This window comes from Mirounga leonina, unplaced genomic scaffold (assembly GCF_011800145.1).
Source record: "Mirounga leonina isolate KUSES-001 unplaced genomic scaffold, KU_Mleo_1.0 Mir_92, whole genome shotgun sequence".
Classification (NCBI taxonomy): domain Eukaryota; kingdom Metazoa; phylum Chordata; class Mammalia; order Carnivora; family Phocidae; genus Mirounga; species Mirounga leonina.
In genome coordinates, this window is record NW_023270852.1 from 7,106,171 (window position 1) to 7,124,707 (window position 18,537).

The 18,537-nt window shown below is 36.4% G+C and overlaps 1 protein-coding gene across 3 annotated transcripts in view; it reads left to right on the forward strand.

Annotated features, from left to right (window-relative positions):
• The window catches only part of SBF2 (SET binding factor 2), a 466,008-nt gene that overhangs the window by 82,719 nt on the left and 364,752 nt on the right, over positions 1-18,537 (forward strand). For all 3 annotated transcript variants that reach the window (XM_034995316.1, XM_034995317.1, XM_034995318.1), the window contains exon 2: positions 17,133-17,218. In XM_034995316.1, coding sequence (XP_034851207.1) covers positions 17,133-17,218 — 86 coding nt within the window. The remainder of the gene's footprint in view (positions 1-17,132; positions 17,219-18,537) is intronic.

Sequence of the window (18,537 nt, forward strand, 5' to 3'; positions counted from 1 at the left end):
TTCATGTTTCAAGATAATTTGTGATTGATTATTGATGAATTTTTATGCTTTATCTTTTTAAAGATTTTATTTATTTATTTTAGAGCTAGAGAGTTTGAGCGCATGAGCAGGGGGAGGAGCAGAGGGAGAGGGGCAAGCAGACTCCACGCTGAGCACAAAGCCTGATGTGGGGCTCAATCCCACCACCCTGAGATCATGACCTGAGCTGAAATCAAGAGTCAGATGCCTAACTGAATGAGCCACACAGGCACCCCTGACAGCTGCTTTAAAATCCTTGTCAGATATTCCAGTATCTGATTCCTGTCTGTGTTGACATCAGTTGACTGTCTTTTCTCATTCAGGTTTGGTTCCTGGTAGGATGGGTGATTTTTTTTATTATATCCTGGACATTTTGGCAATTAGTCATTCTGTTTAGATTTAACACATGGAATATGGTCTAATTTTGTGAGTTGTTGTTCTAGTGGTGGTTTAATTTTCAGAGCTTTTGCAGTGTTATTTTGGTCTTTTTGGTTTATGTGGTTCTCCTACTAGTTCATGCTGGTGCTGCCTGATGTGGCAAAAGTGTTCCCCAGGCTGGGATGTCTGATGATTCTTGGTTGGGGAGATTAATCTCATGCCCCTTGGGCCCAAAATGTTGAATTGATTTTTTTTTTCTTTCAGTATTTTAAAGATGTGGTTCTACAGTGTTCCAGCTTGCATTGTTTTTGAGAACTCTGCTGTCATTCTTATTTTTTTTACTCTATATAGAAGGTGTCTTTTTTCCTATGGTTTTTAACATTTTTGCTTTATATCTTTTTAAAGCAATTTAACTATGATATGCCTTGATGTAGTTTTCTTTATTATTATTATTGTATTTGGAGTTTGTTACACTGCTTTAATCATGCATATTAGGCCATTGGAAGTTATTCCACAGCTCATTGCTGCTTGTTCATGTTTTTTTCAGTCTGTTTCTGTGTTTCATTTTGTTGAGTTTCTATTGCTATAACTTAAAGTTCATTAATCGTTTTTTCTGTAGTGTCTAATTCGTTCATTCTATCCAGTATATTTTTCCTATCACTATTCCTTTTTTTTTTTTTAAGATTTTATTTATTCATTTGACAGAGAGAGAGAGCGCACACACACAAGCAGGGGGAGTGGCAGAGGGAGAGAGAAAAGCATAGGGCTCAATCCCAGGACCCTGGGATCATGACCTGAGCTGAAGGCAGATGCTTAACTGACTGAGCCACCCAGGCTCACTCATGTCACTATTCCTGAAAATATGCATCATACTCATAATAATTTTGAATGTCTTTATCTCTTAATTTCATAATCTGTGTTGATTTGAAGTTTGTTTCAGTTGGTTGGTTTTTCTTTTCATTATGGCTCATATTTTTCTGCTTCTTTTCATGCCTGGTAGTCTTTGGCTAGATATTAGACATTGAGTATTTTACTCTGTTGAGTGCTGAATATTTTTATGTTCTTGTATATATTCTTGAACTTTGTCCTCAAATGTAATTAAATCACTTGGAAATGGCTTGATATTTTTGAGTCTTGTTTTTCATTTTTGTTAGGTGGGCCCACAGCAGCAATTAGTCTAGGGCTAATTTTTCCACATTAGTGAGGCAATACCCTTCTGAAATTTCTGCCTGAAGCGTAAGGAATTAAAAGAGGTGTTGTTCCCCCCCGCTCCCCATCTGTTGGGAACACAAACTATTCCTGCCTTTTGTGAGCTCTGGAAATCATTTTCTCTGTTCCTTTCATGTGGTTTATTCCCTGGCCTCAGGTGGTTTTCTCATATCGTATTTAGCTGAAGACTCAAGAGACCAACTGTGGATCTCTGGTCTTCTCTCTTCCTATGACTCTCTCTTCTCTTTGGTACTTTGCCCTGTGAACTCCAACCTTCTTGGCTTTCCCGGACTCCCAACTCTATTGCTTCAGCTCAGGGACACTGCTGGAGTCTGCTTGGATTTCCCTTTACCCCTTCCTGCAGTCTGGAAATGCTCACCAGGGAGTAAGCTGGGGCAATTGTAGGGCGCACTTATTTGTATACTTTCTCTCAGGGTTCACTGTCCTCTATTGCCTGATGTCAGTGTCTGAAAACCATTGTTTCGTGTATTTTTTTCTGGCTTTTAGTTGTTACAAGTTGGTGGGTAAATTCAGTCCTTGTTATTTCCACCTTGGGTGATGTGGAAGTTCCTAAAGTAATGACTTTTAGACAATTTTTTTATGTAGCCACTGAGAGAATCATTTAATGATTTTGATCAAGAAAGTTAGCATGATGAACTTTAACTTTGCAGAGCTTATTTCCATACTGCCAGAGGCTTGAACATGTTGGAGTGAAGAGAAACAGGAATCAGGAAGTGAGGTGGTGAGGCTGCTGCTGTCATCCAGGTGAAAGATGATGAGAGTGAATTCCTGGGGTGATTGTCAGTGGTGCTTGGGGTGAGGGCACATTTGGTAGGTATTTGGAGATACAGACTTGAGAAGGCTTTCTTTTTAAAAATATTGATATGCAACTATATAGTTTTTACAGCATTTCAGATTCCCTATAGTTCTTTCTTTACTGCTATTAAAGAAGACATTTTATTAAGTAGGAAGAGGCAGTCTAAAGAGCTTCACAAAATGCAAAATTATACATTTAGTTTTAATTTCAGTTTGTGTTCTTTTCTGTTTTTCTTAATCCTGGCATTTATTCTCTAAATCATTGAATTTATGCATTATCAATGAATTTTTAGTTTAATAGAGACAAAAGTTGTGTTGCTATTGTTGACTTATTATTTTTAATGGTATAGTTTGTTCTCTATTCTGTTCAATTTTAAATGCATTCTTTTTAACTGCTGTAAAAGCCCGTGGGCTCTTTTCTAAGTTTAACTCCGGAAAAAAATAGTTTGTGTGTTCTAAATAAACCTATTGAATAATAGGAGATTATACTGGAAAATCAGAAAATCACGTTACATTCCTACCTAAATTTTTGAATAACCACAAAAGCCTTGTTTCAGTTGAAATAAACAGACTTCTTTGATTAAATACTAAATGGATCAAATATGAAAGCCTTTTATGGAATAATTTCCTGCATGCTTTCATTTCAGTGAATGAGCAGTTTTTATTTTCCTTATCCTTTGAAAATTGGTCTATACTGACACAATCAGATCTACTTATTTTGATGAGCTTCGATTTTCTAGTTGATTATTTTGGCATTATGACGTAAGTCTTCTGGTGAACAAGTAAACAACATTTAAACAATTATCTTTTGCTAAAAAGCAGATTTTGTAAATTGAGGATGGGAAGCTTGGGACCTGCAAGTTGAATATGATCCTCATCTTAATTTTACCTATGAATAGGTAAATTAAGTTTCTGTTGGTCAGCTTCTACCCTGTTAAAGATGAGTAAGTCAATTATATGTACCTGAAAAGTCAGAATTTCTGGTTTTCTAGCCTTGTGCTTTTGCTTTAATCATTTCCCCTGAGATGACATTCTCAAGGAAGTAGAGAACAGGTGCTAGGCACATTGCTGAAGTTCCAAGCAGATTGTTCTGATACAGAATGCAGTGGGATTGGTACCAAAATCAGTAGTGTGTTTATAGCATGTTTTGACTGAGACTTTTTCTAAGTAGAAATTTTGACTCCAGTTGGTAAAATAAATTAAAAGTTTAATCAGACCTATATCAATATTAATGAAGTTTTTTTGGAAAATATTCTCTGGAGGAACTTCTTGAGCAGCTTTTTAGTATAACAAAAATAATATCCATTTTTTTAATTTTTGTTTTTCTTACTGAAATTGTTTTTATTGAGAGTTTGTCAATACCCATTGAACTGTTAAAGTGGTCACATTTTATGATACATATATGTCCTAACTAAAAACCAGCGCCCCCCCCCCCCAAAAAACAGAGTGATATAAATACAGTGGGTAACAGACATAGGATGTAAAAAGTGAGTGTGCTGGGCTGACTAAAGAAATTTCACAGAGATATAACTTGAGTCTGAAACACCTTTGTATAGATACATGATAGTATCAAAACATGTTTAAAAAAAAAGATTTACATGTTTCATTCAAAAGTAACTTCAGTGAATCAAGAGTTCTGTGGTCACCAAAAGACCTAATACGACACCAGACTTCACTGTTAGTGGTCCAGTTATCGAGAGCAGCAGTTCTCCACATTATATAATTAGATCAGCTCGGTAATCTCCAGTTTATATTCAGCTCTGAGTACTACTTACACAAACCGACACATACTCATTTTGTTATAATCATCATGGTTGTCATCACCGTTATCATCAACAACATTTATATAGTATTTACCATATGCCAAACACTTGTTGAAATATTTTACATGTATATTAACTTACATTTTTTCGTAAGAACTCTAAGAGGTAGGTAATAGTATCCCTTTTTAATGATGTGAAAAGATGAAGCACAGAGAGGTAATGTTATTTTCCGAGGGTCACATAGCAAATAGATATGGAACTAGATTAGGATACAGGTAGTATAGATCCTGAGTCCATGTTCTTTTTTTTTTTTTTGAGTCCATGTTCTTAATCATGTAAAAAATATATATATTGGGATCCATGGGATAAATTGAAAATATTTAGCGAAGATTGGGGCATCGGAGAGAGGCATAGAGGAGGAGGCAGGGGGACAAGATTTTTGTTAGCTGTATTCAAATATTTGAAGGACTGTCAAGTAGAAATGGGACTAAATTTATCCTGTATCCCAAGTAGGTAGACTGTGACCAACAGGTAGATATTACACGCAAAACAGATTTTTTTTCTCAAGTTTTTCTTTCATGTAAACAAAATCAAATACCTTTTAATGTAATGAAGTATTTATTACCAAATATTTCAGTTTTCTAGGAGTGCTATAACAAAGTACTACAAGTTGGGAGTAGCTTAAGACAACATAAATTTACTCTCACAGTTCTAGAGACTAGAAGATTGAAATGAGAGTGTTAGGCAAGGTTGTTTTTTTCTGGAGGGCTCTGAGGGAAAGTCTATACTATGCCTCTCTCCTAGCTTTTGGTGGTTGCCTGCAATCCTCAGCATTCTTTGACTTATAGCTACAACTCTACAGTCTCTGCTTTTGTCTTCATGTGTAATTTTCCCTGTGTGTTTATCTGTGTCTCTGTTTATTTTATTTTATTTTAAAGATTTTATTTATTTATTTGAGGTGGGGGGAGCTTGAGCAGGAGGGAGGGGTAGAGGGAGAGGGAGCAGGGAGCCTGATGCAGGGCTCAATCCCAGGACCCTGGGATCATGACCTGAGCCAAAGGTAGATGCTTAACCAACTGAGCCACCCAGGTGCTCTGTGTCTCTGTTTTTTATTACCAGGGCACCTGTCATTGGATTAGGGCATACCCTAATCCACTATGAGCTCATCTTAACTGATTGTATCTTCTAAGACTGTATTTCCAAATAACGTTTCATTCTGAGGTTTTAGCTACTAGACATGAATCTTTGAGGTACACTATTCAACCTGGTGTATCTAAAAACAACACATTTCCTATCCTCTGGAGTTTTAAATTATTCAAATTCATCTAAAGATACCTATCTATTTTGTGATGAAAAACCAATAGGTATATATAGAGAGAGAAAAGAGAGAAAAATAACTAATCTTAAATTTTAACAGACACACTTGTCTTCTCAGTTTTAATTCACATATTACATTGTCATTTTTAAAATAAAAGAATTTGATAAATTGATTATGATAATATACATGCATAATTAAATATTTCATGTTAGTTTCTCAGAAAGGTCTTCTATGATAATCGTCCAAAGATAAGATAGGCTGCCTTGGGATACTGCACATTTGTGTCACAATACCTGTCCAAACACAGACTAGAAGAGTATGGTGAAATATAGGAGGAATGTATATATTACAGATGAGTTGTGTCAGGACTCTTTTCATCCTTCCATAGATTATGGTAAATTCTATTCTGACTGTAGGCAGAATTTAAAGAAGACATATAATTCTGGTAACAGAAGTATATAAGCATCATTGCAATGAAAATAAGATTTTCATCACTCTAAAAAGGTCTCTTGCACCCTTTTTATTCACATTAACCTTTGATACCCATTCCTAGCCCTGGGCAAGCACTGATTTCCTTTCTATCACTATAGATTATAGATTATTATTATTATTATTATAGATTAGTCTTTTCTGCAATTTCAGAGGAATGGAATCCTGTAGTATATCATTATTTGTGTTGGTTTCTTTTGCTCAACATAATTGAGATTTATCCATGTTGTTGCATATATCAGCGGTTTTCTTTCCCATTTAGTGCTGAATAATATTCCATTGTGTGGATATACTACAATTTGCTTATTCATTTACCTGTTAATGACCCTAAATATTCATAGTTTTTGATGCTATAGCATTTGATATTTTTTATTTTAATTTTTATTCCTAGTATATAGAAATACAGTCAATATTTTTATACTGACTCTTTGAGGTCTTGCTAAACTCGTTTATTCTAGTGCCTTTTTTTTTATTTCTTAGGATTTTTTTTGCAAGTTGTTTGCAAATAAAGACAGTATTCTACTTTTATTGCACTAGTTAGGACTTACAGTACAGTGTTGAATAGAAGTCATGATAGCGGACATCCTTTTTCTGAATCTTTGTGGGTAAACATTCAGTCTTTAACCATTAAGTATGATGTTAGCCATAGGCTTTTTATAAATCCTCTTTATCTATTGAGGAAGTTGTATTTGTGCTTTGCTGAGGTTTTTGTTTTGTTTTGTTTTTATTTTTTTGTTTGTTTGTTTTTAATCATGAATGGGTATTGTATTTTATCAAATGTTTTTTCTGTATTTATTGAGACAGTTCTAAGGTTTTCCTTTTATTGTCTTTTAATATGATTTATTTATTGATTTTAATGGCAGTACCACATTTTCTTGATTTCTGTAGCTTTATTGTAAGTCTTTAAGTCAGGGAGTGTAAGTCCTTTCCTGCTCGATTTTGATTCCACTCTCTGTAGTTTCTCCAGTATGAGGGGCTAGATTGCTCCAGCAATTTTAGTTCTTGTTGTGGAAGTGTTGTCCTTCCTCTTCCATTTTTAGTTGCTGTTTTTAAATTGGCCATTCAGCTTTCCAGTGAATACTTGCTGGCTATCTTGGGGTACTCTTGTTTTCTTGTCTGCTCTTCTCAAGCCATTATTGTTGCTTCCCTCTTACTCTTGCACAAAAGATGCTGATACTTGCAGGCTTTGTGATTGTTAGTAGTTTTCCTCCAATTGCAGTATTTTTGGGGATACCTTTTCACCTAGTTTTGTTGTAAATGTTGTCCATGAGTTTTTGGTTGTGCCATCTTTTTTTTTTAATTGTGGTAAAAAACACATAACATATAAAGTATACCATCTTAAACATTTTTAAGTATATAGTACAGTAATGTTAACTACTATATGTGTACTATACTGCATTGTTTTGCAACATATACCCAGAGCTTTTTCATCTTGCAAAACTGAATCTTTTTACTAACTGAACAACTCCCCTTTCCACTCTGCCCTCGCCCCTGCCAACTATCATTTTACTTTGTTTCTAAGAGCTTGACTACTTTACATACTGCATGTAAATGGAATCATGCAGTATTTGTTTTTTTGTAATGGATTTATGTCATTTAGCCTAATGTCCTCAAAGCTCATTCCCTTGGTAGCATATGACAAGATTTCCTTCTTTTTAAAGGCTGAATAATATTCCATTGTATGTATATGCCACATTTTCTTTATCCATTCATCTGTTTTTGTTTTTGTTTTTTAAGAGAGAGGGAGAAAAAGGGGAGGGGTAGAGGGAGAGAGAGAATTTTTTTTTTTTAAGATTTTATTTATTTATTTGAGAGAGAGAGAGAATAAGAGACAGAGAGCATGAGAGGGAGGAGGGTCAGAGGGAGAAGCAGACTCCCTGCCAAGCAGGGAGTCCGATGCGGGACTCGATCCCGGGACTCCAGGATCATGACCTGAGCCGAAGGCAGTCGCTTAACGAACTGAGCCACCCAGGCGCCCGGGAGAGAGAGAATCTTAAGCGGGCTCTACACCCAGCGTGGAGTCGATGGGGGACTGGATCTCACAACCCTGAGATCATCACCTCAGCCGAAATCAAGAGTCTGAGGCTTGACAGGCTGAGCCAACCAGGCACCCCTCTCCATTCATCTGTTAATGGATGTTTTCATTACTTCTACCTGGTGGCTATTATGAATAATGCTCCAGTGAACACAGATGTGCAAATATTTCTTTGAGATCCTATATTCAGTTCATTTGGTTGTATACTCAGATATAGGATAGCTGGATCATATGATGATTCTGTTTGTTATTTTTTGAGGAACTTCCATACTATTTTCCACAATGGCTGTAATCATTTTACATTCTAGACAACAGTGCACAAGGGTTCCAGTTTCTCTGCATTCTCACTAACATTTTTTATTTTTTGGATTTTTGATAGTGGCCATCCTAAATCTGTGTGAGGTGATATCTCATGGTTTTGATTTTCCAGTGATTAGTGATGTTGAGCATCTTTTTATATGGTGTTAGCCGTTTGTATCTCTTCTTTGCAGAAATGTCTATTCAGGTCCTTGCCTATTTTTTTTATTGGATTACTTGACTTTTGTTGTTGTTAAGTTGTAGGAGTTCTTTAAAAAAAAAAGATTTATTTATTTATTTTAGAGAGACAGAGAGCACAAGCAAGGGAGAACAAAGGGAGAGGGAGAGAGAGAATTTTGAGCCAACTCCCTGCTGAGAGCAGAGCCCAATGCAGGACTCCATCTCATGACTCTGAGATCATAATCAATGCCAATACCATACTATCTTGATTACTATAGCTTTGTAATATAGTTTGAAATCAGGGAGTGTGATGCCTCCAGCTTTGTTCTTTCTAATGATTGCTTTGGCTATTCGAGGTCTTTTTTTGGTTTCATACAAATTTTAGGATTGTTTGTTCTATTTCTGTAAAGCCATTGGAATTTTGATAGGGATTACATTGAATCTATGGATTCTTTGGGTAGTATGGACATTTTAACAATATGGAAGAACTCTCCCATTAATGAGTATGGAAAACCTTTCTATTTATTTGTGTCTTCTTTAATTTCTTTCATCAATGTCTTACAGTTACAGTATACAGGTCTTTTATCCCCCTGATTAAATTCATTTGTAGGTATTTTATTCTTTTTGCTGTAATTGTAAATGGGATTATTTTCCTAGTTTCTCTTCCCAATAGTTTTTTTTATTATTAGTGTATAGAAATACCATCAATTTTTATGTATTGATTTTGTATCCTGCAACTTTTCTGAATTTGTTGATTAGTTCTAACTTTTTTTGGTGGAGTCTTTAAGGTTTTCTATATATAATATCATGTCCTTTGCAAATAGTGACAATTTTACTTCCTTTACCAATTTAGATGCCTTTTATTTCTTTTTTTCTTGCCTAATTGCTCTGGCTAGGACTTCCAATACTATGTTTTAAAAGTGGCAAGAGCAGGCATCTTCATCTTGTTTGTGATCTTGGAGGAAAAGCTTTCAGCTTTTTACTGTTGAGTATGATGTTAGTTGTGGGACTGTCATATATGGCCTTTATTATATTGAGGTACATTCCCTCTACACCCACCTGTTGAGAATTTTTATCATAAATAGATGTTGAAAAGACCTTACTCAACTTATACTTGAACGTTTGTACCCTTTTACCAATCTCTCTCTATTTTCCCCTACCTCCCAGTATAATGCTTAGTGACAAAGCTACACAGAAAAAGACAGATATGCTTCATTATTAATAGAGCTAAAGAAACTTTTGTTTTTGCATGTAAATAATAATAAATTTAGTTTGAAATGTGTTAGCCAGTCAGAAAGTCCATACTTAAATTCCCACAGTTTTTCATGAATATCTTAGCAGTATTAAACTTTAATACTGGACTGAGTATAAAGTTTGTTAGGTGTATAAATCATTTAAAAAACAAAGTCATTAGGGCGCCTGGGTGGCTCAGTCATTAAGCGTCTGCCTTCGGCTCAGGTCAGGATCCCGGGGTCCTGGGATCGAGCCCCGCAGTGGGCTCCCAGCTCCGCGGGAAGCCTGCTTCTCCCTCTCCTGCTCCCCCTGCTTGTGTTCCCTCTCTCGCTGTGTCTCTCTCTCTGTCAAATAAATAAATAAAATCTTTAAAAAAAACAAACAAAAAACAAAGTCATCGTGAGAAGAAGTCTTTGTGTGTGCATCCTGCACTTGTAGAAAATTTTGAATTGCTTTTTAAGCCATGAAAGGATGTCAGCTTTTAAGCTTTTTCTTTTGGATACTCCCTTACTTACTTATTTTTTTTTTTTTTTTTTTTGGATTCTTGAAAGTTTACATTTCTCATCTTTGGGCTTAAATGATGCTGCTAGTACGTCAAAATAGAAGTAAGAAATAGCTCTTTTCCAAAATGTGGAATTTTTTAGTTTGGAATTTTGTAGTCTGTCTCTGATTTCATTAGACTCATGACCTGATTTCTAAACAATACAGTTTTCTTTCCTAATCTTTCCTGTCGTTATACTGTGCCTACATCTGCCCTTTTATTTGCATTTCAAAAACCTCAATTCAAGTTCTAAATATTCTCACAGCAAGTTTTATCCTTCTCTCCTTAGCACCTAACACAAAACCTGACATAGTGTTATTGTTGAAGAAATGAATTTATGTGATAGTTTGCTTGCCAGCTTTTATGGATTTGTTCTCTTACCATTCTGCGTGGTTTCCTAGACCAGAAAAATTGGTAGCTTGTTCTAAAACTTCAGGTATGATCATTGCTTTCTGTGGCAGATCATTCTGTTTTTTTTTTGATAATTGTCATTCTTAGAAGGTTCTTTATGTTGACTCAAAAATAACTAAAAAATAACCCAAAATTATATCTTTGGCTCTAGTCTGCTTCACTCCATCTTCTTTCATGTAATAGCTCTTCAGGTATTTGGAACACAATATTCTCTTATGCCCTTCCTACTTTTCAAGTTTTCTTTTTCTTTTTTTTTTTTTTTAAAGATTTTATTTATTTATTTGACAGAGAGAGAGATAGCGAGAGCAGGAACACAAGCAGGGGGAGTGGGAGAGGGAGAAGCAGGCCTCCCGCCGAGCAGGGAGCCCGACGCGGGACTCGATCCCAGGACCCTGGGATCATGACCTGAGCCGAAGGCAGACGCTTAACGACTGAGCCACCCAGGCGCCCCTTTTCAAGTTTTCTGACTAAATTTCTTAATTAATTGTTTCCAGACTTTAACCAATTTGAAAGAGCTGATCTATCAAGGAGCTTGTTACGTGTGTATTCTGGTTTGGATTCTTTAGTGACAAGTAATACAGACCTATTCATTCTAGCTTGAGGGAAGGATATCATAAAAATACTTCCAAAGTTTGGTGACAGACATTATGGTGCTGCCAGAGTTTACTGGTGGTAGAACTTAGCTGTACAGCCTTTTCTTGTGGCATCTCTGCTTCCTTCTACATATGTATATTCTTTACTTGTTTCTGCTGGCAAGTCTGCCTAGAGTTTCTTTTGTTCTATAACTTGGATTTTACACATGACCCCCTGTGGTGCCTGACATTTTTCTACATCGTAGCAAGTCTTTTTCTTTGTTTTTTGTTGTTGTTGTTTTGTTTTGTTTTAAGATTTTAGTCATTTATTTGATGGAGAGAGAGAGAGAGAGTGAGCAAGAACAAGCAGGGGGGAGCGGCAGAGGGAGAGGGAGAAGCAGGCTCCCCACCGAGCAGAAAGGCCCCTGTGGGGCTCCATCCCAGGACCCTGGGATCATGACTTGAGCTGAAGGCAGATGCTTAACTGACTGAGCTACCCGGGTGCCCCCATCATAGCAAGTCTTGATACCTTTTTTTTTTTTTTACTGCTTTAGTCTCATTTTTCCTAATCAAAATTCTTTCACAGTAGGATTTGATTTGTGTAGCATACCTTTTACAGTCAGGTCATTCTGGTCAAAAGTTGCTTGCCAGTTTATAGATGCCCTTGCCTACCCAATAGTCCCATTTATTTATTCAACAAGTATTTTATTAAGTATGTAGTAAATACCAGGAATTAGTCTAAGTGCCTAGATACATCAGTAAACAAAGTAGGACAAAAATCATTGTTTTCATTCTAGTGAGATGAGATAGACAAGTAACAGTAAATGTAATAACCAAATAAAGGATTTAGTAGTTTCTTTCTGGCTGGTGAGAGGAATGATAGGATTGTATGTTCTTGAGTGTGACTGCTGCCCTTCCTTGAACTGTGAGTCATGCCATCTTTGATAGAAAAGGATGTGAGCAGATGGACATCATATAACAGGTCTAGTGTAGGTAACCTCTTATCTGGTTGTTTAGATAAATGTATCACAGAAAAAGACTTAGTGAATTGTATATTAGAATAGCATCTCTCAAAGTTCAGAGTCTATATTAAACCGAGCAGTATATATTTTGTACATCTATACTCTAAGCACACGTAGAAGGCACTCAAATAACTAATTTTTGTCAGTTGGTACAAACAACAAATAACAAGTATCCTGTTTTGTGTAGAGCAGAGTATTACATTTCTCTGCCTTATCGATCTTTACTCAGTCAATAGCTCTTCTGCAGATATACTTCTTCCTTTTTTAAAAAAATTTTTATTTATTTATTTATTTATTTATTTATTTATTTATTTATTTATTTATTTGACACAGAGAGAGAGAGACAGCAAGAGCAGGAACACAAGCACGGGGAGTGGGAGAGGGAGAAGTAGGCTTTCTGCCGAGCAGGGAGCCCGATGTGAGGCTCAATCCCAGGACACTGGGGTCATGACCTGAGCCGAGGCAGACGCTTAACGACTGAGCCACCCAGGTGCCCCAGATATACTTCTTCCTTATAGCTTCTGGCAGTGCCACACCTATAGTATATTAGTTAGCAACCCCAGAGAATACGTTGGGCTCTTCTGGGGTCATTGGCCAAAGCTAGAACAGTCACTTTGTCAGGGGGTTGATGGGTGGTTGGATCATCCTGGGTCACTTACTAATCTTTGTGGCTGAGCTGGGTAGCCTGCAGCCCTAGCAGGACCCAGGGGAAAGTGGGTTACCAAACATAAAGGAGGGAAAAGTGTGCCTGACCACACCAGTATTTCCTCACCCTTCCTAAATTTGTTTTGGACAGTTTGTCTAGCATATATACTTTTTTCAAAGAAAAGCATTTCCAAGTGTGCTGGTGTCCTGCTGAACATCCCCTTTTAATATATTAACTACATTAGTCATCATATTTCTTAGTTTTATGATGGGGTAGGAGACTAGGGACTGGAAAGAAAACATGAAGGCACTGATTAATAACTACCCCTTCCTTTTCCAGTTTAGCTACATACAGTGCAGTGGACAATCACAATTTTGTCTGCCTAGCACCTCTCCTTTGTAGGAAGTGGTTCCCTTTCTTCTAAGGAATTTCTTCCTCCCCAACCCAATAACTCAGCTCCACTTAATATGCGGTGCAAATAAGAACTGCTTCCACAGCCACTCTGGTGGACATGGCATACTTTACTTCTGGACATAGGGATCAGTCCACAGTGGACATCTGACTCTAGAACACTCTTCCCTCACTGTGGCTTGCTTCTCAATGTAAAATGCCATTTTCTTAGCATTCTTACATACAACCAGTATTGCCTATAAGTGTCAGATAAAGCATAAACTAGGAAAATGAGTTTAAATATTCAGACTAAATGCTTAAAAATCAAGAAACAAGAATCAAACAATGTTCGTTTACTTTTTGTAAGATACTTTCATAAGTTCCTCAAAAGTTGGTAGCTGCAGCAATTTATATATTTGAAAACCAAGTTATTGTAGCTCTTTCCACATTTTATTTGTAGTGAGATATTATTTTACCATTTTTATTTGTCATTTTCTAACCTAATTTCCATTTTCAGATAACATTATCATATAACTGAAAATCATATCATTCATGAATCATATTTCTATGTGCATTTAGAAATGTTATATCAGTATTTCACACTGAGCTTTCATGTTAATTGAGACACTGCATATTATTTTAAAATCAGTAAATATGTTACTTCAGAAGAACTTTTGAAAGTTATACTGCTGCCAAAGAAGAACTTTTAATCTCTCAAATTGATAGTAATTAAAGCAAACAAATGTTTAGAATAACAATAGTTGGTAAGAATGTGGTGAAAATGCTAGTCTTTTTTTTTTTTTAAAGGTTTTATTTATTTATTTGACAGAGAGAGACACAGCAAGAGAGGGAACACAAACAGGGGGAGTGGGAGAGAGGGAGAAGCAGACTCCCCGCTGAGCAGGGAGCCTGATGCGGGTCTTGATCCCAGGACCCGGGGATCATGACCTGAACTGAAGGCGGACACTTAGCGACTGAGCCACCCAGGCACCCCACTAGTCTCATACTTAAAGAATTTACAGAATGACCCAGTAGTGGTATATCTAAGAATTTTTTCTGGGGAAAAGGAAGGTGAGGATAAAGATTCATATAGAAAGATGCTTTTTGTAGCATTATTTATAATAGTAAGAAGCTAGAAAATGTATGTTTAACAGCAGAGGCTTATTGTGAAATACCGAGTAATAAATGAATAGATAAAGCTAGAGTTTAGTGTGATCTCAATTCTGTAGAAAAAAAATACATGTGTACACAAAAAAACTTGGGATAAAATAGTCTGAAATATTAACAGTAATTTTCTCTAGCTGTGGAATTATGGGTGATTTCTTTATATTTTCATGTATTTAAAAATTTTTCTATAATTAACATTTATAATTAAAAAAATTTTTTTAGAAGATTTTATTTATTTGACAGAGAGAGATAGCAAAAGAGGAAACACAAGCAGGGGGAGTGAGAGAAGGAGAAGCAGGCTTCCTGCTGAGCAGGGAGCCCGATACGGGGCTCGATCCCAGGACCCTGGGATCATGACCTGAGCTGAAGTCAGATGCTTAATGACTGAGCCACCCAGGTGCCCCACATTTATAATTTTTATAATTAGTAAAAATTAATATAAAGTATTTATTGAGCCTAAAATAGATTACATGTCACTCTCAGAACTGAATAAACAGTATATGGATACCTTGTTAAATATAAGATAAATAAGATGCATTTATCTCTGAAAATACAGGGAGATGTGAGTTGAAAACAATTTCTGTCAATATTAACAAATTTATTAAAATTAGCATTTAACTCAGTATGAACTAAATGCCAGGTATTCAGGATGCTCTGTGCTTGGGGATACAAAGATGGTACTGAAAGAAAGAAAAAGCTTGTTGTCATTTCTTCTAGAAAGTTTTCCATAGTGTTCTCTGCTGTGCTGGGTTAGGTTCCCTTCTATCCTTGCACTTACCATAATATACTGAAATTATCAGTTTATTTGTCTGTACCTCCTAATAATTATGAGTTTCTTGAGGATAGGGGCCTTGTCTTTTTTATTTGTTTATCCCTAGTATTTAGCGATTTGTTGAATTAGCTCTGCTTGCCATGTCAGAAGTGGTTATGTTTGAGGTGGATTTTGAAAAAGTGCCTGTGATAAACCACTTTTAATTTAGGTTTACCTTGAATGAAATCTTTCATTCCCCTATAATGATGAATATATGAGGAGTTATTATACTGCAGCAGTTGTTCATTTAATTGAGAATGTTTTTATTTTGCCTTTTTCAAATGTGACCTCATTTTTACAACACAGTACTGAGTTGTTCAGTTAAATGAATTAAACTTTTTATCTCTTAAAGATAAAAATTTGGCCATAAAGTGATTGAACTCTAGATGAAGGCCACGGGGGAAGTTGAATTCACAGGGAGAGGGTGATAGATGATGGTGGATAATTTTTTAAATTAGCAAATTGAATCAGGTGTTAAAGGCTCCCTTAAGGTAGGTGTTGTTGCTTTCGCTACAAAGTCAACTGGGACAGCATGTAAAATATGCAAGCACCTGACACTCTAAAAAGTATCTTAGCAGGGGTGCCTGGGTGGCTCAGTCGTTAAGCGTCTGCCTTCGGCTCAGGTCATGATCCCAGGGTCCTGGGATCGAGCCCCACATCGGGCTCCCTGCCCCGTGGAAGCCCGCTTCTCCCTCTCCCACTCCCTCTGCTCATGTTCCCTCCCTCCCTGTGTCTCTCTCTGTCAAATAAATAAATAAAATTAAAAAAAAAAAAGTATCTTAGCAAAAAGTAATTTAGATCTAACATGTACTTTCCATCCCTAAGTTACTCATAGATTATCTCTCCAGTGTTCGATTATAAGTTGATCTATTCTTTAGAATCACAGGATAATTTTACAACAGTGATATAGGCTGGTGGTTTTCAACCAGGGGCAATTTGCCCCCTTTTCCCAGGACACTTGGCAATGTCTGGAGATGTTTTTGGTTGTAATGACTTGGCAGTGATAGTGGGTTGAGGCTAAAGATGCTGTTAAACTAAATATCCTAGACAGGATGAGCCCTCCCCTGCCTCCCAACACACAATGGAGGATCACCCGGCCCAAAATGTCAATAGTGCTGATGTTAAGAAACCCTGCTTAGACAATTGTCCAGTTCTCAGGCCACTCTAAAAATCCTTATTTTACCTGTAATAGTGCTTATGTAGCCCATAACTGAAGCATAGTGCTAATAGTCCCATTTCATTTGTCACTTAGGATTATTTTGTCTCCCTAGAAGTTTTTTTTGTTTTTGTTTTTTTTTAAAGATTTTATTTATTTATTTGAGAGAGAGAAAATGAGAGAGAGCACATGAGAGGGGGGAGGGTCAGAGGGAGAAGCAGACTCCCTGCCGAGCAGGGAGCCCGACGCGGGACTCGATCCAGGGACTCCAGGATCATGACCTGAGCCGAAGGCAGTCGCTTAACCAACTGAGCCACCCAGGCGCCCTCCCTAGAAGTTTTTTTTTTAAGTTTCAACTAGAGGTACTGAGAAGATTGCTTTCCTTATTGGGACCAGGAGCAGTTCTCTCATGGTATGGTAAGGGCTCTAGATTTTAATGCCTCTGTTTATTTTTCCTAGCTTTTCATATGTGTCCCTCTTTTGAGAGTCTATAGGATAGGGATTGCTTGTTATTCCAATATTATGTTTAGAAGGTAAATACTTTTATGCCCTTTGAAACTTGAGAATATTTAATTAATATATTTATTTATTCAGCAAATACTCATTTATAAATAAGTATTCATATAACGAGTATTAAGACATTTTTGTGCTATATAACTAATTCACTTTGATTTTAATAGGGTCAGGAGCAGGTCTGGGGAAAATAATCCAGAGATTTCCACAGAAGGACTGGGATGATACACCTTTTCCACAGGGAATTGAATTGGTAAGTTGGTGTTGCTTTATTGTACTTTTATAATGATACTTTTCTTTTTATTCTACATTTATGGTTATATTTGTTGTATAGTTACTGTTATATAATCTGGTGATTTACTGTAACATGTTACTAGAAATAATCCCCCTGTCTCCAAGTATAGTAACCTTTGAATATATTGATTCTGGAATGCCTGTTTTGCTATTCTTTTCTCATTTAAGCTTCTTTATAATATTCAAGAAGGAATTAGTGATCTTTATGTACATGGAAGCTGAAAAATTCCTCTGATTCATTAGTCAAAATCTTAGCCTGTTAGCCTCAGTAATAGTGTGTCACTAAACAAATACTTACTATATTTTTGTCTGAACATTTTCACGTTATTGTTTTGGTGAAAACTAAACGAAAAACAGACACCCTCCTCTCCCCTCCCAGAGGTTGGTTTAATGATCACCAGTCATGTTCAGTTTGGTCTTGAAGTCACAAATCTGAATTCTTTTTAGCACATGATCTGCAGATTGCTTTATAATAGTGAAATTCAACTGCTTTATTTTTGTCAGTCATTTTAAAGGAGTTTAACGATTGAGCATAATTTTGATGGCCAGGACAATCTAAGTGATGACAGATCCATGGTGGTAAAATGAGGGGCTGGAAAGATGAGTACTAAGGTATTTTGCAATATGACTATGAAGTTTTGTTCTCAAACATGGTGGAGTATGGATATGTGTGTATGTGTGTGTCTATATGTATTTATATTGTGTGTGCACACACACACACACACGAGAACTGTTCTTTAAAGTAGTTCTTGTTGAGAGAACATTTGGTATGGTTTGATAGTGAAGAGTGCAGGCTCTGGAGGAGACTGCCTGGGTTGAAATCCCAGCTGAATGGTATGACTTTAGACGAGTTACTTAACTTCTTTGAGCAGCAGTGTCTTCATCTATAAAATGAAGATAACAACAATACCAATCTCATAGGGTGTTGTAAAGATAAAATGGGAAAAAATATACAAAATGCTGAGAACAATGGCTTCCATAAAGTAAGTGCTCAGCAAATGAGGTAGCTTTTTGATAATGATGATGATAATTGTTTTGTTATTGTCGTTCCTTCTACATGTTGCAGCCTCTCCCCTTCCTCCCCAACCTCTGCAGCAGAATTGTTCGTTCTCTTGTTATCATGGGTCAGAGATACCCATTAGGAATAAAACTGATGTTGAAAATTGTGAATTTTCTCATTCTAGCTAATGACTGTCCATTTCGATAAAAGATACATTGCTGAATGCTTAATTTTGATTGTTACAACCCAACTGTATAAAGAAGGCTGTGGGTTCTGTA